Source organism: Notolabrus celidotus, chromosome 6 (assembly GCF_009762535.1).
Source record: "Notolabrus celidotus isolate fNotCel1 chromosome 6, fNotCel1.pri, whole genome shotgun sequence".
In the NCBI taxonomy this organism is placed as follows: domain Eukaryota; kingdom Metazoa; phylum Chordata; class Actinopteri; order Labriformes; family Labridae; genus Notolabrus; species Notolabrus celidotus.
This window is the reverse complement of record NC_048277.1, coordinates 12,279,830-12,303,058: the sequence shown is the minus strand read 5'-3', so window position 1 is coordinate 12,303,058 and position 23,229 is coordinate 12,279,830. Positions and strand designations below refer to the sequence as shown.

Sequence of the window (23,229 nt, the reverse complement as noted above, 5' to 3'; positions counted from 1 at the left end):
AGTGGAACTCTCTGCCTCTGGACATCAGAACGGCGAGCTCTCTGGGTGTTTTTAAAAGTAAACTTAATTAGCTTTTAATTTGGAGTAATTAATTTTTAGCCCTGGACTGCATTATTATTACTATCAATTCTTTAACATTTTTTTTAACTTATTTATTTATTCATTTATGGTAGTTATCTGATCTTTTTACCTTTACCTTATTTTGAACTTTTCTTTCTACTATTACTTATTTTATAGTGTTTTATTTATAATCATGCCTTTTATAATTTTACCATTACTGTTGTTTTCTGTCTCTATTCTTTTTTGAAGTACTTTGGGCTGCATGCAAAATAAAGTTGAGTTGAATCAGTCAGTAGTTAAATAAATAAATCAGTAAATTAAAGCAATACACAAGAACACACCAGCCTTTAAATTGTTGTTTCATGAAGCTTTTATTTGAACAATAGCATTAGATACAAAGAGTTGATCACATATCATACAGATGTTTTAATGTAGTAGATACACGTGAACTACCTTCCACCAAAAAGTAGTCCTACTGAAGAGTGAGACAATAAAGCCAGGAGTAGATGGTGACAGATCCATACAGCAGGAAACCATCCACACACTTACCCACTAAACTCTTTCTAATAGCCACCATTTGTCTATTGCTATGGCATAGTATAGGTACTCCAATGTTTAATTCTACTTGTTTGCAGAGTTCTGGCACAATAGCTGACAGAGGTACGAGTGGCAATCCACAGAGACAGTCATATATGTGCTTTTTCAGCTCACTGACAAGAGACGTGTCTGTTCAATGCAGACCAGTGCACTGATGAGTAAAGATCTGTCCACATCCCTGCCTGCCTCACTACAGCAGCCCAGCAACAGTCACCACCACTAGTGTGACAACATCCTGAACCAGCTGTGTTCTGATCAGGATGTTTGTTCCTTAAAGCTCTTTCTCTAACAGTCTGCTGCTCTGTCGTTCAGAGGAAAGTTTTCTGTAGCAAGGATGGAAAGTTAACAGACACCTTAAGCAACCATAGCAACAAGAAAAGCAGTTTGAGATAGGAGCTGTTTATTTCAAGCCACAAGAGCTGAGATTTCTTCCTCTCAGACAGGGTTTTCTTCACAGCAGGAGATGCAGCATGGATTAAATTCATCATTATTCATTACTGTGATGACTCAGCTCATTTAGTCTATCAATATTTTAGAGTATTCAAACCTCAAGTACTGCAGCAAGGAAAAACTGTTTATTTTGAACCAATTAACTTCAATGTTATTTGTTTGTTTGTTTGTGATATTGATGATAATGACACTGTTGTCATTTATCTAAGCTAAAAATCAAGCTACAGCAATGAGACCGTTAGCTTAGCTTGACGTAAAACAGCTAGCTTAGTTAATGGGGAGTTAAAGCTGCTGTTGGTAGGAATGGTGTAAAAACATTACTTTTTTTCTGCTGGGTTTGGAGAAAAGGTCATAATGCCCATCGAGACTCATCTGTAAGTGAAGTAATTTGTGATTTGGCAAAATCTCTGTTTTCCAATGCCTTTGTATCAAGCAATGTTATGATTCCCCTCGTTCCCGTTATCACGGACCAATCAAAGCTACTCCCCGACCCTCTGTCCTGATTGGTTGAGTGGCGGCCCCACTACGGGAAGCCACTACTTCCTCATAGAACGTGCGCAACAATCTTTTGTGGGTGGGGCTACAACAGCAGAGAGGGGAGGTGTAGTGTTGAAATTCGAAATCTCTCTCAGAACTGATGTTTATATCACGACTACCAACAACAGCTTTGTGCTAAGGACGCTAAAACTTTGCAGTCACAATGTGAAACTTGTTTGTGCCGTTCACACACACAAACACACATATGCGTGTGTTTTAGATTATGTGTTATTTGTCTCATTGTTTTAAGATATGCAAACTACCTGCTAACTGCCTTGTATCGAATACGCAGCCATATTTGTGTATGAACGCTTTGAATCTATCAACCTTGCTCTCAGCAAACAACAATATTAACGAAAAGAGTAGGCTACACACCGACGTTTGAGCTGAGCTAAACGTGTTTCAGTTCCCTTTCAGTCCCTCTCTCGTGCTATGAATAAAAAAGTGAAATGTTATAAGCTTAAAGTGTTTCTCTCGTAGAAAATGGTTAATGTGTTGAACTCCATGTGCCTCTCCTGCTTATAAATGGCACAATAACAAATCTCCAGACTGTCTGTTTTGTAGAAATGTACCTTAATGGATAACATGTGAAAAAAGATGTAAAATTATCTCTGTGAATTTAGCCCTGTCCTACTAACTGTGAATACATATTTAGATCAGGGCAGGGAGGCTTGGGTCTGGCCAGGAATTCAAATGAAAAACAATAATGATAAAGGAAAACTGCATCCTAATAGCCACAGAAATCTTAGTATCCAAGCTATCCTCTTTTGATTTGTTGCTGCCACTATAACAGGACTGAAACAAATTCAGCTGAGAACACCTACACAAATCACAATCAAGGACATTTCCCAAAATGCTCTCAACCAATGCAGTTCTTTGTTTCTTTGAAAATGTTCCAGACAAAACCTAAGGCAAATAGTGACCTGACAACTTCTGTTTCTATCATTAATTGAAAAGATCCACCTCTCGATGACAAAGCAAGGGATGTATTGGGTCAAAAACAGGAGAGAAGACCTACTTTAGGTCAGAAAAGCTCAAGGGGACACACTCATATCTGTGTTGTGCACAGCAAAAAGAGAAAAAAAACAATGAATTTAGGTGAACACACTGAGAGGGATCACCCCGCTTCCTCCCTTGTCTGATCACAATGTTCTGGTCTACAGCTGCGAGATATTTCAGGAGCTGATAACAGTTTGAATGCTGGAACAGGGTCGCACTTCTTTGGCGGCACAGTCAACTCTTTCAACACACTGCAGGCTGCATGGGCAGAATGGGCAGAATGGAAATGTGTTATTATCCTGCCAGAGGGCCTGGAAATACAATTCACACATTCATTTTGAAGCTGTAGGGAGCATCCTGGGAAATAGACGTGAATAATACAAGCCACTGACCACTTCAAGAAAACAATACACCATGTTAGCAGCAGTAAACTGATATGTCTGAGATGCATTTTAATACGCAATTTCTGTTATTCTACAGTCACAGTTGCTGGACAGGTACCTGCAACTCTGTGGACCTAAATCCAGCAGCTGACCCTCTCTGTCTGCCATCTTTCCTGCAATTCGTCACTATGCGTTATCTAGAAAAAAGCATAAATGGCTTAAAACTATACATGCTCAGTAAAATAGCAAATGTCCTAATATGAATCCACAGCAAGTCACTCTGCATCACAAGTTAACATCTTCTCCTTTAGCCTACAGCCATCTTTAGAAAACAATGACAGTGTACAAAGCAGTAAGAAGTGAAGAGCGGGAGGCGTCCGTACCCCCGAGCAGAAGGCAGAGTGTGTGCTTTATGTAGGAGAGTGAGTGTGTCTGTGTGTGTGTGTGTGTGTTAGTGTTTGTGTGTGTGTAGCTCAGAAGGCACAGCTCTCAGCCAGAAGAAATGTGTATCTGTGTGTGTGTGTGTGGCTAAAAATATGCAAAGGTGGCAGGTGTGTGTTTTCGATGGAGCAGCTGTAGGCGAGAGACGTCCAGCAGCAGCAGGACAAGGCACGAAAGCATGATGATGTGTGTGTGTATGTATGTTTGGTGTGTGTGCGTGTGTATGTTTGTGTGTGACAAAGACAGAGAGAGAGAGAGAAAACAATATGTCCAAATTCAGCTGCATTTGCCCTGAAATGAGGCCAGCTCAACACTAAAGCATCATATCAAACTTGTTATGTGCACAGACCGACAAAAAAAAAAGAAGCAGAAAATAAAAAGTGGCAACACATGAGAGTCCAGAGTGGTTAAATCAAATCATCCACAGATAAAAAATAAAACATTAAAATCTGATAAGAATTTAGGAGGCACAGTTCTTCACATCCTCTGCAGGGGGCAGTACAACACCCCAACTTCTTGAATGTGTGTTTTCTTGAGCCTTTCTCAGTCAGAGCAATCACTAAACAACATTTAAAAATAAATGCTTCATGACAATGAACTTTAGGATACCATGTGGTAAAATCCCTCAACTTCTAACACACACAATTATTACTTCACAATACAGTTCCATCTGCTACAGCGCCTGGCTCTCATGGTTCCTACGCAGCTTCAATAGCACACATCCGAGGTGCTGGATTTGATTTCCTCAGCCTATAGCACTTGATGACTCACTAAAACTATACACAGCCTCCTCCGGATAAAAACAAACACTGGAGAATTTCCGGTCAAACTTTAGCTTTAACAGTTTTCTCAGTTATAAAGGAGCACTACAGGTCCTGGAACTATTTGGTGACTGTAATACAGAGATTTCTGTATTTGCTTCTTGGTTTTTGACTGTTCACTTTAAGCTGTGTCACATTAAGCTAGAAACACAGTGGTCTACTAAAAATTGCTTTCTCAGGTGCTCTCTCAGTGGACAATGCATGAAAAAGTCTCCTCTGGCTGCCCCTCACATCTATAAAATGTTTAAAAAGTGCTCTCTGTATGCCCTTGTAGTTAATTATGGTGTGTTATATTAATTTTGTAATATAATCAATAATATAGAAATAAATAGTATTGTATCTTTCCTTTTTTCATGATTCAATTCCCTCCACAATTGGTCGCATAAATATTCACCAGAATGCAGGAATTAAGTGTTAGATGCTAAAATGTTTCACTCTAAACTGTGAGTACAGGGTTTGAAAGGAGGTGCCCTATTTTTATTTTTTTTTTTGCCCCTACCCCTCAAACAGCCCGACTACGCCACTGAGGAAACACTTTATCTTTGGAAAGACAAACACACAATCTGTTGTAAATGCACTCTCAGACTACAACTACATAGTCCTGGAGAAGCCGAAATATTAAGTGTACACTTCATAAATAACAGCTACGTATTGTTTTCTACATCCAATACTGTTTAATGTGAATACTGTGCTGTTTACATGCAGTATCTAAATATCTTACATTTGTTATTTGACTTCTTCCCTACCTTTGTCTGTGGTTCGCTGTCGCTCTTTGCTCCTGCTAATGAAACCATCAGCAGGAGTGAGTTATGTGTTTGTATAAATAAGAGTCTTCTTGTGCATATTTCATAGCCAACAAAACAATTGCCCATGCATAAAAACATTGCTCTTTAGCAGTACTAGTGGTCATAAACTGTGCAGGGCCCCTTTAAGTTTGTTATGTAGCTTATTTAACTATATCTATTTACTGTGTTCACTACGTTAGAAGGGTCTTTATGTTGAGTATGACTTGTACGTTGAGCATGCTCTCTTGACCTGCGTAGGAACCATGAGCACTCTTAATGAGACGCCAGCTGCTGCCTGATAAATACATGTGTGGTGTGATTCCTTTTATTTTCCTGTGTCTCTGCTGAACACTTTTCCGCTGATGTTTCTGTTCTGTAGATACACCCTTGTACCACTCCCATCACTGATATTTGTTTGGAGGCTATAGATGGGTAAATGGGGATTATTTGATGATATAAACTTGTGATAAAAAAGAATGGATGTGGCACCTGGGTGAAAAAGATAATCTAATGTGAGCGAAAAGTATAGATCCAGACAAAAAGCAAACTCACAAAGTACACAAAGAAGAAAACCACTGCAGTCTGCAAGGGGATATGTCTACATCAGATCTACATCATGAGAGTAAATCAGAACAGGAAGTGCAGATAATGCAATGCAGAGGTGTAGTCTAAGGCGTCTGGTGGCTCCGTCCCTTCCAGACTAAGCTGAAGTTTTAATTGGCTGAGCAGGTACCGGGGCAATTGGTTAATGAAGCTGATCTGCTGACAGGTAGAAGAATTCCAAGATCCGATGGGATTTCCTCACACCCCATCATATGAGCCTTAATCTGGAGCCAAATGCTCCCGACAGTCTCTGACTCCGCTGGGATCCAGGAGTCACGCTGGAGTTTTAGGTCTGTGAGAGGGAAAAGAAGCAGAGCATGCTCTCTCTAGACTTCAGTCCTTCCCGAAACCAAAGTGGTAAACCTAGATCAGTTTGTGTTAACGGAACACCAGCAACTGTGGACAAACATCTTTTCACTTTCTCATTAAACACAGGAACAAATGTGTGTGGTCCTTATACTGGCTTCATTAGACTGGTTCTTCATACCCAAACTCTCGGTCTCCATTTCTCCCCTCCCAAAATAGACTCTGACAGACCTCATGGGGATTAAACTCTGGTTCAGAAACCAGCATGCCTCCATCCAAACATGAAATCCCAGGAGATGGACTCTTGGCCTCATTAGAGTTTGATGCAGTTAGACCGGCACTCCCCATGAACACTTCTTCCCGTGTCTGGATGTGAACAAAAACAGTAGAGGGGCCTGTGGTCGCTCTGCTATTTTAAATCATCCCTCTCTACGGAGACTGAAGCTCGTGCTGCAGTGATCTTTCTGAGTCAGACTGGCCAAAAGGCAAAAGTCTTCATCATGTGTCTGTGAGTCTGCTGCAAGGTGACAAAGCCCTGCGTAGCTGTGGTGGAGACCTAGGGGAACAGTTTAGAGGAGAGCCATATGATATAAACTTGCAGCAATCACCTTCTGTCTTAAAACCTACCCATCACAGTCAGACAAGGTCCCTGTAACACTGTCTTCTGAGGGAGAGCTCACATGAAGTGAAGTAATGACAGTGAAAAGTGGCAAAGTGAGCTTCTTGCCTCGTACAGGGTTTAAGAGGAACACATTTTTCTCAAGGGAGTCATAGCCCGGGGTCCCGTAAGAGATGGGAATTCAGTTCTCCAGTTTGAAAATGTTCACCAGTACATCGGCTTCTGAAAGCACCACAATTAGTATCTGTGGTGCCAACTTCTCTCCAGTGTAGTGCTAACATCCACAGCTTAGAAAGGGGACACGTTTATACGTAGGATTTTTCTGTTTCCAAGGCCTCTACGATACGTAACGTTATTGTCTTTGTCACATTTGCATCTGATGTCTTTCATTCCTTGATTTCTCTTTGCCATATTTCTAGTGATCAGTCTGGTTTTCCTTCAGTCCAGCAGTCTCACCTCATCCTTCAGTCTTCACTAGCTTTTAAAAGGTAATCCTTAAAACAGATGTTATTTATTCTTTGTCAAGTTTATGGCTCAACCCTGACGTTCAGGTCAGTTTTGAGGCTGCTTTAAATTTGAGTAAGCAGATTTATGTTTGGATCTTCTCACTCCAAGGTCCTGGTTCCAGGTTGAGTCCGCACCATAATCTCCAATCAAAGCCTCGACTGGTGGCCTTCTTCCCAAAGATGAGGGGAAATGAATAGAATAACCTGTTTTGTCACCGTTTAGTGATTACTTTCTCTCGCCTTCTGCAAGCAAACTGGTGCAGGTAAGTAAAAGCGAGACTGCAAACACATCGTACACACAGCCTATATAGTGTCTGTGGCTGTACCAGTTTTGGAGCGTTGGATATACTGGTGTGTGTGGCTATTTCCCGGGAAACACAGTGATCTTGCCAGCCTTGGCAAGCCTTTGGATGATCTGAGCCTCGTAGTCAGCGTCGTGGACGCCGGTCTTCCTGAACTCTCCAGAGTAGCGGTTTTGCTCCCAGTAGTGGTGCCAGTTCCCCCGGCTATCCGCCCCGAAACCAAACACGTTCACCTAAAGAGAGTGGAGAAAGCAAGCATGTGTTTACAAGTGTGTGTATCTCTTGAGGATGAAAATGATGCAAGGCTAGTGTTGATGTGATGTAATGATTTAAACGGTTTGGTTTTATGAAAGCGAAAGAAGAGAGAGAAGCTGACCTCATCACAAACGTGCAAGGCGAAGAATAACACCAGCATGCCAGTGGAGGGGTAGCGACCATGGTGTTTGGTCCAGCGGTCATGGATGTATTTAAAGAATGCTGGGTTGAAGATCTGGACCTGGTGGTGGAAGGAGAAAAAGAGAAGAGATAATGAGAGTGTCCTGCATGGAGAGAAGGAAAACATGGGCTGCTTTTCGAAACCGCCTACTATACAAGCAGTACATACTGATTTGGCCAAATTCAGTATGTAATATGTGAACAAGAGTGAAGTCTGCAGTAAGCCAAAACTACCTGGATGTTGCACTGATTCAGGAAAATGTCTATGTATTCAGCGGACCAGTCTCCCTGTTTCCCACAATGCACAGCGTTTAAGTTCTGCTTCTTTTTCGACGGGGGGAACTCAGTTTTTAGGTGCTGTGAAAATTATTAAATTACATATAAACCACTTCTTAACTCTTTTAATCATAAGTGGATGCTAAAGAAGCAGTTTCACAATCAGCTTGGCCGTTGTTTACTTCTGCTTTCTGAAACTACTGTAGAAGAGATCCAACAGAACAGTCATACTACATACTACCTTCAAACGCAGTATGCAGTATGCAGTATGCTGTACCTACTGCACACTACATTTGTAGGCAGTATGCAGCAGGTGGTTTCAAAAACAGCCAAAAACAGGTGTATTTTTCTTCAAGGAGACATTTTCCTCCTGCTTTTGGTGCAGTGGTGCCCCACACTTCGAGGTGTTGTAAAATGAAAGTTGCTCAGATTTTGAAACTTTGCCTCTGATTGTCAACACGGTGTTACAGGCAAGATAACCTCCTGCAATCAAAGCTGCTGCATATTCAGAAGGTCCAACAAAACAAGAAAAGACTTTGCCAAGTTAAATTTTAATACTCCTCCAGGTTGTGATTGCTGTGAAAGATTAAAGGCACTGTTAACCAAATGGATGGTAATTACATTTTAATCATGTACCTCCAGGTGATGTTCAGTCCCAACAAACAGAGCCAGAGGCTGCTCACAGCGCCACAGCGGAGGAGAAAATCTTATAAATCTATATTTCTGGGTCAGCTCCAAAGACACTGAAAAAAACACTCTCTGACCAGGCGAAGATTTTCACAGGCAGGGATTAGTGTGAGTTTTTTTTTTATTATTTCCAAGGATTAAACAGCAAATAGGAGATTATTTTAAACAAAGGAATGGTTTATAATCTAACCGTAATCCCTCATCAACAAAAGGGAGGGGGTGTAATTGCAAAAAAGCGAGGTCACTCTGCATGTGTGTGTGTGGCTATGTGTTTCAGGCTGCATATGTGTGTGTGTTGGCCTAATCATCTGAGTGTGTGACACTGGCGAAGAGTAATTGCAGGGTAAGCTGAAAATACACACCTTGTCTTTATCTACACGGAGGAACTGCTTCACTGGAGCGTACGTACTGACGGAGAGAGGGAGAGAGAGAAGATGATTAAATACATTCAATCAACCCTTCATGTAATTTCTGCAGCTGTGAACTCCAGATGATTGACAGCTGACAGATTGTTACAGGCTGATGACTCTGACTTCTCATAACTGTGTGTGTGTGTGTGTGTGTGTGTGTGTGTGTGTGTGTGTGTGTGTGTGTGTGTGTGTGTGTGTGTGTGTGTGTGTGTGTGCTAGAGAGAGAGTGAGAGAGAGTGAGAGTGAGTGTTAATGCCCCCAAAGCTGTGAGTATGTGACTTTTAAAGTGATATTATGGATCTCAAAAGTCATATCTCCCTGCATTGTGCACTCATGTCAAGACCTATCTGTATGTTTATGTGCCCTCATACATGCATGTGTTAATCTGTGCCTATTCATGTGTGTGTGTGTGTGTGTGTGTGTGTGTGTATTCTTACAATCGAATCTGGCCCGTGGACAGTGCGCTGGTGATCCAGACGAGGTCCAGAGTCTTAAAGGGAACCAGGACGAAGCTGACGTTTGCCGCCAGGTTCTTGGCGCTCTCCGGGTACATGAAGTGATGAGTCGTGTGGCTGCCGGCATCTTCTTCATAGCCCACTGTGGGGGCCAGATTTATCCTGGGAGCGAGATAAGAACAGCATGAGAGATGCAGACTTTGTGAGCAAGAAGTTGTATTAGGCATCCAGCTTCAATTTATTGTCATAATGGGGTAAAAAAAATGTTTCAAGGAGTTAATCTCACGCCGACTTGTCAGCCTGATTGATATTGTTATTTTAGGAAATTAGAAAATCTACAGTTTGGTTTTGCCAGGCTGTCATGTTTGCACAACACAAATCAGGAGGAGCAGAAAGACACTGCACTGATTTTAAGAGAATAAGAGGGACCACAGAGATCACACACAGTGTTACCAGATTGGGCAATTTTGGGTTGTATTGTGCATGTTTAACTGGTGTGGGTTTTTAATTGTATTATACATTTTAGTATGTTAAAGATATGTGTGAGGAAAAAAATATTTTACCAAATAATGTCGCATCTAGGCACTAAGCAATACACTCTAGTGGGAGGAGATACTAGTTACTGTTACTATAACGCACACCCAACTGCAGCTTACATCAGAGTTGTAAACAAACACACAAACCTTTTTGCAACATGAACGTCATCTCCCAGCACAGCACAAAACTTTACTAAGCAACCAGGCCAAGATGCCGAAATGGAGAAAATATGAAATAAGCTATTTAAGCCCAATATATTGTTGCTGCATTGACATGACAAACAATAGATCTCTGCCGTTATTTTGTTCAGCTCTATCAGACTTGCCGCTTGTCCATGAAGGATTTTAGTGTTTATAGTATCTTATTTTGAGGTTTAGAGTAGGTTACGATTTGTATATTTTCGTGGAATTATTTTTGTTGTTTGTTTACGATATGGTTTATTGTGGGCTCAATTAATAAGTTAATTTACGGGTCATGTGTTAGGGGCGGGGATGTTCTGTTCATTTAGGCCACCTGTTTCCTTTTGTTTGGAGTGGGAGAGAGAGGATGAGCTGGGTCTGCGTACTTTTTGTTGACCGCTATTTTCGCTATTTTCTTTGATCAATTAAATCATGTTTGTGCACGTTATCATGAGTTGATTATCTTTTTTGTTAATAAAAGGTTAAACTTATTGTTATTTTATCCCTCGGTTTTAGCGCATCAGACAGTTTACTGGGCTGAACCTCAGCCTCTCAGCGGCTTTTGGCTCTTTGTAGTCGCTGCACTGCTTGTTAAGGAATAGAGATATGCAGCAAATTTTGGCAAAGCTATTAGATGACTCTTCAAATTCCTATGTGGAGGGTAACATTCAGTCCAGAAAGTCAGTTTGCCTTTATGGTGTATTCTATGACAGTTTAAATAGCATTACATAACTTCATATTGAATATATATTTTGGGTGTTTTTTTTTGCACTCAGGCAGTTTTTGGACAGCTTTTGGGCTGGGAACTATCAGCTCTATCTGGCAACACTGATCACACACAGCTGCAATGTGCATGAGTTAATTCCACAATGGAGAGAGCACAGCAACAATTGATATCGCAGTTCTGGTTCAGTTCTGTACTGGTTCGATTCTGGTTCGATTCTGGTTCAAGTCTGGTTTGGTTCTGGTTCGGTTCTGGTACAGTTCTGGTTCGGTTCTGGATCGGTTGGGGTTTGTTTTGGGTTCGTTTCTGGTATGGTTCTGGTTCGTTTCGGGTTCGTTTCGGGTTCAGTTCTGGTTCGGTTCTGGTTCGGTTCTGGTTCAGTTCTGGTTCAAGTCTGGTTCGGTTCTGGTACGGTTCTGGTTCGGTTCTGGTTCTGGTTCGGTTCTGGTTCGATTCGGTTCTGGTTCAGTTCTGGTTCGGTTCTGGTTCGGTTCTGGTTCAGTTCTGGTTCAGTTCTGGTAGGGTTCTGGTTCGGTTCTGGTTCTGGTTCGGTTCTGGTTCGATTAGGTTCTGGTTCAGTTCTGGTACGGTTCTGGTTCGGGTCTGGTTCGGTTCTGGTTCGGTTCTGGTTCAGTTCTGGTTCAGTTCTGGTAGGGTTCTGGTTCGGTTCTGGTTCGGTTCTGGTTCGGTTCTGGTTGAGTTTGATTCTGGTTCTGTTTGCATGAGTTTGGTTCTGGTTCTGTATGCTTAAGTTAAGATCTGGTTCTAAACCTAACCCTAATCCTAACCCTAATCCTAACCCTAACCCTAATCCTAATCCTAGCCCTAATCACAATCATAACCCTAACCGTAAAACCCTAACCCTGATCACAACCCTAATCCTAACCCTAGCCCTAATCACAACCCTAACCCTAACCCTAATGACAACCCTAATCCTAATCCATCCATCCATCCATCTTCTTCCGCTTATCCGGGTCCGGGTCGCGGGGGCAGCAGTCTCAGCAGGGAAGCCCAGACACTCCTCTCCCCGGCCACTTCCACCAGCTCTTCTGGGAGGATACCGAGGCGCTCCCAGGCCAGCTGAGAGACATAGTCCCTAATCCTAATCCTAACCCTAATCCTAATCCTAATCCCAACCCTAATCCTAACCCTAACCCTAATCCTAACCCTAATCCTAACCCTAATCCTAAACCTAATCCTAACCCTAATCCTAAACCTAATCCTAACCCTAACCCTAATCACAACCCTAACCCTAATCACAACCATAACCCTAATCATAAACCCTAATCACAACCCTAGGATCAGGGTGAGAATGATTTTGTAACAGAATAAATGCACACAATTGGGCAATTAAAAGGCTTCTCATAAAAACGTTAAAGGGTTTTCAACACACAAACCATTAGTTTTTGAAAAGTTAAGGTAAAATATACGGCTACAAAAGGTCCTAAATTAAGAGCCGTTCGGGAGTCAAAAGAGCCGGCTCTTCTTTGGGGGCCGAGTCAAAAGAGCCGGCTCTCTGAAAAGAGCCGGACTTCCCATCACTAAAGCACATGCTTACTACCATTTGCACTCTTAGTTTCCCTTGGAACTATTTGTATTGTAAAACGTATCAATGTAAATACTTCCGACCTGTACCATAGTGATTAACAGATAACACCTCAGTTTGAATCAAGTATATACCACTTGTATACTTTAAAACAGAGGGTCATTTCATTCCTTGTGGACTCAACATGACAGCATTTATACTTTTCAAGTAATTGATCTTAAACGCTTTCAGAAAATTAACAGCAGCAAGACTCACATATCCCTTCGAGCCACCAAATGGTATCATAACAATGACAGCACAATTTTATGATTTACTAGAAATGTATTCTAATTATTTCACGGACCCCCACGCTATGGTTCGCAGACCCCCAGGGGTCCCAGGACCCCACTTTGAGAACAACTGAGCTAGAGTACGGTAATTGAGCAAAATGTTCCATAAAACATGAACAATATATATACCCCCGTTTTCTGTGAATGCATGATTATGAAGTGAAGGAGAAAAGATGTGAAAAAAGTTGTGCAGTGTCGCTGTCTTTTCCAGCACAGCGTGCACTCAACTTTCAATGAATGGGGATGTATTTTGTTAATAGGGTCAGGTCAAACGCAGCCATGTTGGAATAATTTTCCAGGACTATATTTGATTTTCCAGGACATTTGACTTTTTCTCCCATTTCCCAGGTGTTTTCCAGTACTGGAAAACTGGTCAACTGTTTTCCAGGTTTTCCAGGTTTTCCAGGACGAGTGGGAACCCTGAATGAATATGAAAATATACAAATACAAATATAAATATTGTACGTGGACTGAATGGGGGAAGACATGCAGCAAATGGTTGTGGCCGGGAATTGAACCAGCCTCTGCGATGAGGACTACAGCCCCTGTTTGTGGTGTCACTTAGACTGCTAGGCCACCAGCGCCCCCACAAACAGGGGCTGTAAAGCTACATTGAGTGACCAGAAAAGTGTTATATAAGTCCTATCAATTATTATTATTAATTAAGAGGAAGACTGTTTGAAAAAATACGGATAAGTACATTTTGAGAAGTGAAAAATGTACATCAGTGACCTCATGATGAGTTTAGGGTGTCAGTTTCAGCATGATGTTTATTTGTGAAATTATCCCTCAATCCAACAGGTGACATCATGCTATTTGCATCCACCTGTTCTACAGTCCATGAAAAGCTCAGAGGCAGCGACTTTCACACAGCACCTTTTAATCTATAACATGATGAGTAGATGTAGTCTTGTTTAACCTTTAGTCAGACGGTAAGTGAACTGCTCAGCTGTCTATGTGCTTCAGACTTTTCCTGTATTTACAGTGAATGTGACTCACTGTCTGGAGGAGTGAGCTGTTTATATAAACAAAAAAAGTGCACCTGAAAAAAAGGCCACAGCATGCGCCTGTCCATATGTCTGAGAACAAAACAGATGTTTGTTCTGAAAGAGCAAGTGAAAAGGCAGACAGACAGGAGGTGGGTGTCAGTGATGTGTGGGATCGGAGCAGCCAAGCTGATTTGAAAAACTAATGAGAAGCCAACCGCAGCAATGAGGAGCGTAACAGTAGCTGGAAGTTGGAGGCTGCCCACACAGGTCTGCTGAGAGAGCAGCGCTAATGGATGCTAATGCTGTTAGCACGCCAAAACACAAAATACTTGTCATTCCTGCTGAGGCTTTTGTGCAGCAACACGCACTCCCTGCACAGAACAACATATAACTGTGTGTTCATGCCAAACTACAACAATCAGGCTCTGTGATTCACGACTGCTGCACCCCAGCGAGCGGGGGAAGAGGTGCAGACAAAGGGATTTATGTGCCTCTCTGCATGTGAGGAAACAATCTATACGTTTCAGCGTCTAAGGACACAGAGCTGTCTGTGGTGACCTCACTCAAGTCAGGTGACCTCTCTGCCAACCAATGGGAAACTGAATGGGTAACAGCATTAGACAGCTAGGTTAAATATAGCATCAGAGACACACATCTGCTATTGCTTTCCTATAGATACTTGTGCACACATACACGCCATCTATCTCCTCACATGCTGTGCTGTGTGATGCTATGCTGCTTTCCTCACATGAACTCTGTCCTCTCCAGTTCCCCCCCTCCTCCTTCTTTCTTCATCTCTCAGTTTCATCCTGGTCTCTTCCTCCTTATCTCTCAAACTAATTCATCTGCTCTCTTGTCTCATCCGTCTCTCTCACCTCATGATGTAGTTGTGTTCGTCAATAACGGCCCCATATCCAGCCCCTCTGAGGTTTCCAGAGTTTCCAACGACGGCGCAGCGCAGACAGCGTCCTGGATCCCAAGAGCCGTACGGCGACCTTCCTGGAATCACCTGATAGAGAGGCATTATTAAAACAAGCTGTGCAGATTCGAGCTACACGGGAAATTAAACAGCACCCTGGACAAGACAAAAGACATAAAATAACCTAACCTGCAGCTCAGACCTGATTGTAAAGAGACATTTTGCTCCCAGTGGAGGGGTGAATTCTTCATGAGACCGTTCATGAAAAATACATGAGCTGCTTCAGCCCACAGGGAGCCAAAATGAGGTTTTAAAACATGCAGACCTATATGTGTGCTATGCTCTTTGCATTCTGATTCTGAGTCAGAATACAAAAAACACACACAGAAACATTAAAAAAGAATGAGCTGGTCAACTGAGACACCAAATGTCTAATAAAGACAATTTGTTCCCCTCAGTGAGGAGTAATGACTCAGCTGATCTCAAGGTACACGTCTAATGGAAAGATGAATTAATAATATTAAATACCTGAAACAACCTCAGGAGCACCTGCTGGATACTGTGGGGCTTGAACTGGGGCTGTAACATCTACAGAGAGAGAAAGAGAAAGAGAGGTCAGGCTCTGCAGATTCTCTTCTTCACAAAAACAACACGTGACAACAGACGTTACATTTAGTTTCCGTGAGGCTGTCTTAATGTGTATACAAGCATTTGCCATGATTCATGTACAATTAAGCAGGTTCCTGTGCGTGTGTGTCTTTGTACAAGTGTGTGTGTTCAGGTGACAGCCATATGTCAGACTAACAAGTTTTGTCAGCCTGGGTGAGCTGTGGTTAGAAGAGCAGAGGCCTTGCATATATCAACATGGGTCAGTGAATGAATTACAACAAATACAACACAAAAAAAAATCAAATAAAAACATCAAAAGTCTGCCTCTTTGTCTCTTTCTAGGAAAAGTTTACTTTCAGACTGTTTGTTACCAACAACAGCGAGATTTCCAGAGGACATACAGTTCTACTCAAAAGGAAAAAACTAAAGTGACAGCAGACATGACAACAAGCGTCTCTCGTCTGTCTCAGTCAAAGCAGTCTGAATAAATAAAGGGTGCATAAAAAGGAAAAAGTAATGTGTTGAATGTTAAGAGGAATAAATAGAGAGACTCAGAGGAGTTTGGAGTAGTGAAGATGGGGAGGAATATGGCACTGTTCAGTGACTCTGACCTTGTAGTGTCCTGACTGTGACAGACTCACTGTTAATGTAACACCAGAAATGTGAAGCTGTCAGTTTTCTATGAGGTTTTCTCTTCGGATACCTTAAAAGGCCTGAAAATGAATGAAATGTTGAATCAAATAAAAAGTGTTTTATCGTATGTGCCGTACAAAAAATCTCATCATGCTTTCTTTTTGTAGTCAAATGTGTCACTCATTGTGAATATTTGCTGCAGAAAATAAAAATTGACTGGTCTGACACTTACCCCCTCACAGGGCTTTCAATCATTGAAAATTAAATTATAGAAAATGGTAACCTTGTTTGTGATGGTCCTGTTTGCTTTTGTACTTCATAAAGAGGCACCAGTATCAATTGTAATCTTATGTTACAACTAGGGTTGCAAAGGGGTGGAAAGTTTCCGATAAATTTCCATGGGAACTTAAACTGTGGAATTTTGGAATAATCCAAATTGGAAATTATGGAAATTATGGGAATTTAATGGAAAGGTATCATATCCAAGCATAAATATTTGTTTTGTTATAAGCAGACATCCATCCAAAATAATACAATTAAAACAGATTTGTTTGTAAGTAGAACTTTATCAAGTGTTAATTATTTTATTGAACAATAATTTTTTTCATTGGAGAGCAAAATATGAATGTTGAGTTAAATATTACGGGGCTGCACGGTGGTGCAGTGGGTAGCGCTGTTGCCTCACAGCTAGAAGGTTCCTGGTTCGAATTCCCGGCCAGGCGGGTGCCTTTCTGTGTGGAGTTTGCATGTTGGGTTCTCTCCGGGTTCTCCGGCTTCCTCCCACAATCCAAAAACATGCTCAGGTTGATTGATCACTCTAAATTGCCCGTAGGTGTGAGTGTGTGCGTGAATGGTTGTCTGTCTCTCTGTGTTAGGTTGGCGACCTGTCCAGGGTGTACCCTGCCTTCCGCCCGAAGCCAGCTGGGATAGGCTCCAGCCCCCCGTGACCCCTAACGGGATAAGCGGTCAAGATAATGGATGGATGGATGGATGAGTTAAATATTACTCATCCCCCCGACCCAACCCATTCAAAAATTAACAAAAATGCAATCCCAACAAAGTCCCATTCAACATGCAAATAAAAAGTGCATGTAGGGGGCGTGGTCTCAACAGTCCTGCAGTAAGCAGTGTGCTATGTGTCTGTGATTGAGGAATAGCATAGATATTCAACTATATTTGCGTGAAATCTGGTTGTTTTAGTCAGGATTATGCTAAAATATATTTTCCACAACTTTATTTAAGTTCCCTATTAAGAGCCAACCTTTATTTAGTAAATTCCTGGTTTATTCCCGTTAATTCCCATGGAAAGTTTCCAACTTTGAAAATTCCCGGAATTTTGCAACCCTAGTTACAACCAGTTAAAAACTCCTCACAGGAGCTTTAAAGTAGACGTTTAAACAAATACAGACAAATCCTCTCTTAGTTAAGTAAAGCCGTTACACTTGTCCTACAGAGTGTGACTTTGGTGCTTGAAATTAAAACCTTTGCAAGTGGTGAGCAGAAAAAGGGAAATAAGTAAACCAAACTTTACCTCTGTTTGTATACTTGTACAAATACAATACAGTAAAAGTGTTTGAATATGTCTGTCTGGGTTTATTATTGAGACAGTATCTGACAGTATCTCTTGATGTGCATTGATGCAGTATGTGCAAATGGCACTGACTATTTTTCCTGGATACTTTTCAAGCTGCTTTTTTTTCTGTTTGTTTTTTGGCAGTTTTTTCAAACTAACTTCTGAAACGTTCATTTAATAAATAAAAAATAAATGTTGAATATTCAAAAAAAGTGGCAAAACTAAAAAGGTTTAAAGTTTGGAAAAAATCCAAAACTTAGACTGTTGAAGCATCATATTCCCTTCAGATATTTTTTATATATCAGAAACTCTGAAAAAAACAGAATAGATTCTTTTGATTTTTTAAAGTTATATGATATCCATATGGACACTGATTGCCGGATGTCTCCTGTCCTGCACAGAGCAGATGCAACCATCCACAATGTTGCATCAGATTTGAAAGCCCGGAATTAACAAGGGGAGACATGACATCAAGCAAATCCTGTTTCAGTGTTTATACGGGCACCTGCTGTCCTCAAACAGAAAAAAAACTCATGGTGAACTCATGCCTTCGTATGCAAGCTTTCTAGGGCAGACATCAGTCACTTCAAATTGTCAGAGTGCTTGTGTCCTTGAAGCGTAAAATATTGTGATGCCACGTTTTCAGAATCAGAATCCTGCCTTTCCAGTTTTACATTAATTTCAAAGTCAAGAGTGGCTTTTCAAAGTACACTGTTAAAAACACCTGCACCAATGTGTGATATAAACAGAGAGATGGCACACACTAGCACTGACTGACAAAGAGAAGTTATCCAAACACACACACAAAAAAATCATGTTCCAAAATTAGCTCCTGCCAAACCACACAGGCAAAATCTTCATTCATGCGTGTAAAGAGAAAGTGAGCACCTGCACACCCATAAAAATCCCCCCAAAACACAAATTACACACACTACTGTTCCATCAGGATACTGGCAGACACTAAATGGCTGTTTTTTCTCCGTACCATCTTTTCCACTCCGTGTTCTCCCTCTCTCCCACACAGCAATCTTCATTTTTGCACTCCTTTGTCACCACTTTCTTTTCACCCACCATCGGCCTTAATTCGCGTTTCCCTACACAGATCTCATTCCCTTACAAATTCATTCACACATCCTCTCCTGCCATCTCCTTGCCCTCATGTCTAATTCCTTCTCTTTAATTTCCCTTGCTCCCTCTTTGTTTCTCCTCCTCCTCCTCGTCTTCTTCATCTCCATGTCTCCCTGGGATGCCTGTGCACCACGCGGCTCATCAGTGCTGATCAGAGGCCGCTAAATCTTTCTCTAACTCTCTCTGTCTTTTTTTTTAAAATGCTGTTACCTCGCTGCGTCTTTATCCTTCTCTTTTTATTCCTCTTTGATCCCTCCATCCTTTCCCTTTACTGTCTCTGAGTCCCTGTATGATGTCGGCGCCAGCTTGGCACACCACGCCGCTGTTGTTCAGGGGCTACTAATTTTTGGCAGATGTGTTTTTGGCAGCCTTGCTCCCTTCCTCTCAGCTGTCCTCTGACTCCAAAAGTAAAGCTTCTGGCATCGACATGAAAGTACAGAAGTATTATTTCAATTTGGCAAAGCATTTGAACTTCCAGGAGCCACCGCAGCAGCTATTTCAAAGTTTAAACGTAGCCTTAGTGTAACAGTAGTGTTAACAATGTGGAGATTTTATAAAGAGTGGTCGAGCCTTACAGTTTCTTCAGTAGAGGTACTGTAGTACTTCTTACCAGATAACTGTGATCTAACTTTACTAAATAAAAGACTAACTAGGAATAATCATGGTGTAACCCTAATTACAAAAAAGTTGCAAATCCGTCAAACTTTTTATTCAACTAATAATAATGCAAAAACAACATTTAAAATGTTGAAACTTTAAAAATGTTATTGTTTTGTGAAAAACACATGTTCATTTTAAATGTGATGCCTGCAACATGTTTCAACAAAGTTGGGACAGGGACAACAAAACAGAGAAAAAGTTGTGTAATGCTATGAAATTCACTCGGAGCAACATTGGCCAACTGGTAACATGACTGGGTGGAAAAAAGTGCATTCTCGAGAGGCTGAATCTCTATTAAGTAAAGATGGGAAGAGGTTCATAACTATGTGAGATTATGTCGGCAAAAAGTTAAAGGATTTCAGAAGAATGTTACTGAGTGCAAAATTGCAAAGAGTTTTAGTATTTGATCATCCACAGTACATGATATTGTTAAAATATTCAGATAATCTGGAGAAAACTATGTATAAAGGGAAAAAAACGCAAACTAATACTGTATAGCCATCATTTTCAGGACCTCAGGCAGAACTGCATTAAAAACAGGCATGGCTCTGTAGTGGAAATCACTTCCAAAAACGTCACAAGTTTTCAGTCTCGACATTGATATGTTGTTTTTGACATGTTTTAAATTACATATGGGGGTTTAAATGATGATGATTTGCAAACCATTCAATTCTTTTTTTGTTTGCTTATTTGTAATAAAGTTGTAATATGGTCAACAATTAAATAAATCAAATTTTGTATTAATCATGCAAACTTTGCAAATTGTAAAAAAAACTGCACAGAAGCCAGTTTAGAATAAAACTGTGTGCAAGAGCTTTTAGCTTAAAAGAATAATAACATTCAGTGACATTAGCTTCATCTGATAATTCTCTCTTAATATAAACATGTGTATTCATGTATATGAAAACAGTTTTTTAAGTCGGTGTGAAACTGTTCTTTTTTTAATTGATGCGATGGACTATGTTAACTTTTAAATGAACTTAAGTATTATGAGAATTAACTGGATAAGGCATTTTTTCAAGTTTTTATGGTTGAAACTAATCAAGTCATTGTTAGTTTGAAACCTGCTAGTACTCAGAACTCAGAGAGGACTCTATGCCCAAACCTACTTAATTATTCACATATAGCTATTTTAGGGTGAATAAAAGTAACAGATGAAACATTGAGATGAGTGTTTGCATTTTTAAAAAGAGAAAGTATTTTAGCAGAGCAGCGTTATTTAAGTCCTGCACAATAAATACTTTGTTCAAATATTTTACATCTAATGCTTTAGTACAATACAGGCTTGACTGAATAGTGTGTACTTGAATCTTGCATTTAATGAAGTTTGTTGTCCGTCCTTCAAAGATTGGTTAAGTTGATGAAGGAACTTAACATAAAACAAAGAATAATAGTAGTCAGAGATGATCTCAAAGGTGACTGAGTTTTTTCTTCAGAGGAGATAATAGAGTAATGATCTTAATAGCACTTCAAACTTTGGATGTCCTTTCACAAAATTTTTTTTTTCTGTATATGTTCTTCAAATCTGATTCAACAGTATTTGAAAAAAACTGTTTAAATTCTTGGGCCAACCCAAAAGCAACTCTCCATGTATAATGCATCCATGGCCAGTGTTTGTTTTGAGGAAAGGAAACGAAGGCTGAGATTTCACTAGCTTTTTACAATGTGTTTGCAAGCGCGGCGAGGTCAGACTACTGTGTGCAGTTTCATGTTTTGTTCTGTTGGACTCAGAACAACAGGGAGGCATCCCTGACAAGAAAACAGATACACTTTCCATCAAGGTCTGCAGAGGCTGGTATGTTTATTCTGCTTTTGTCTTTTTTTCTCTGGTACTTGTTCTACTCTTTTCTTCTCTTCCTTTTTCAGTCTACTTTGTTTTTCTCTCTTTAGAGAAAGAAACCTCAAATTTACATCCACCGCCTTTTGAAGTTACACCATTCCCATTTTCATACCATGCATCTTTGTTGTATATGTGACCTCTCTTTCTCCCCTCTCATTTATCTCTCCTTTTCTCTCTCTCCCCTCTCCCAGTTCATCACCCTCATGTTGCAGTGTGACCTAATGACTTGGCAGCTGTTAGCCTGTGTTTGCAGTTTTGTGCCATTTTAGAGCTGCACTGAGGCTACAGCTCTGAAACCGGCTGTTAGACTAGCTTCTGAAGGACACCATAAGGGAGCGGAGACAACACAAAAAACACAAGCACATCCATTCTTAGATGCAAAAGACAAATGAGCAAACACCACAGAAACACACCCCAAAAAGACAATTACACACACACAATGGAGGAGTGCTAATGCTCCCATTCTTTCATAAAGTGCTTCCTCTGTCCAGACTCCGAAAACAAATTAGTTTCCGTTTTATAGGCATTACTAAGCAGTGGTTCAAGATAAGCTCAGTAATGGATCGTGTGTCCTTCTCTACTGAGTCATATGACTGATACTAGGGACATGAACTATTTGTAAGAGGGGATTGGTTGGAGGAGGGAGGATGAGGAGAGATCTGCGATTATGATGTATTACTCTCCCGTATGTTTGTGTCCTAATAAAAACCTCACATGTAACGGAAGTGACTACAACCCCGCCCTGTGACATACACACACGCATGGAAAGAAAAACTGCACATACCAACTAGGGATAGGCTTTCAAGCGATAATAATATTCAATGATTTTTCAAATAGTCTGCCCACCAACCCTACACACATGCAGACATCATGAGACTCATAAATGTGCATGGTTGCAGTAGGTAAGCTAGTTAGACACATTCCTTGATATGATCAAATCTGCATATGACCTCATTTTTCGTTTATTATTTTCACAAACATTAAACCCAGAACTCTTTGTCGCCTGCAGAAATCTCTGCATTTTCTCTACTTCTGGATTTCACAGCAGCACGCCTGTTTAATCGACAACTGGTACTTAAGCTTTCTTCTTCTTTTGTTATTTAACAGCAGTTAGCAAACAGATGTGCTACTTTTGCTACTTACTGTCTGGTACCAGAGCTGGTAAAGACTCTTCTTACGATGAGATGATATTCACATAAACTACTCAGTTATTCATTATTAAACAGGTATTTGAATATTGACTCATCTTTGACTCATGACTCATCCCTATCACAGGCTTTAAGTGACTTGAATGTGAATGGATAAATGTACTTTGACAGATAATAATGACATATTAGTGGAACAATAACTTTCTTAGTACACAGTAGTTGGACACACTAGGTGACAAAATCAACATTGATGCATAAACTGTTTGATTGCATTGTAATTAAAGGCACAGTAGGGGGTTTTCATGTTTAAGTTTTGCATTAAGACTGCATTTCCTATGAGTATCATCACCCACTGCCGTGCATTTGTTATGGGAGCGCATTAATGGAATACAGATCTTCTTATTAACGCTATTTTTCTTTGTTCAAGACAACTTTCTGTAGAATGCAGAGTGATGAGGTCATGCAATGATGTGTAGCTACATCAAATTATGAAGAGTAACGTAACAAGGTCTAAACTTTGTAATCTGACTTATTACTGCTAAGTTAGCTGAAAGTTGAGCAGAGACACCGATTTGACATTAGCTGTCACCTCCCCTGTGTTATGATGTGTGTCCCAATAAATGTCTGAATAATGTGAATATCATAGACTGTATAATTAATGGATGTAGTATTTGTGACATCACCCATCTGTTCCTGAGCGCTGTTTTGAAGCCAATTGTCGGCGAGAGCAATATTGGAAATGC

General features: G+C 40.6%; 1 protein-coding gene across 1 annotated transcript in view; it reads right to left on the bottom strand.

Annotated features, from left to right (window-relative positions):
• Positions 1–412: 412 nt before the first annotated feature.
• The window catches only part of st3gal2 (ST3 beta-galactoside alpha-2,3-sialyltransferase 2), a 77,621-nt gene continuing 54,804 nt past the window's right edge, over positions 413–23,229 (bottom strand). The window contains exons 6-11 of the mRNA XM_034686478.1: positions 15,424–15,483; positions 14,852–14,985; positions 9,655–9,834; positions 9,170–9,215; positions 7,786–7,905; positions 413–7,642 (exon numbers count right to left, since the gene is read on the bottom strand). Of these exons, the coding sequence (XP_034542369.1) occupies positions 7,469–7,642; positions 7,786–7,905; positions 9,170–9,215; positions 9,655–9,834; positions 14,852–14,985; positions 15,424–15,483 (714 nt within the window). The 3' untranslated portion in view covers positions 413–7,468. The remainder of the gene's footprint in view (positions 7,643–7,785; positions 7,906–9,169; positions 9,216–9,654; positions 9,835–14,851; positions 14,986–15,423; positions 15,484–23,229) is intronic.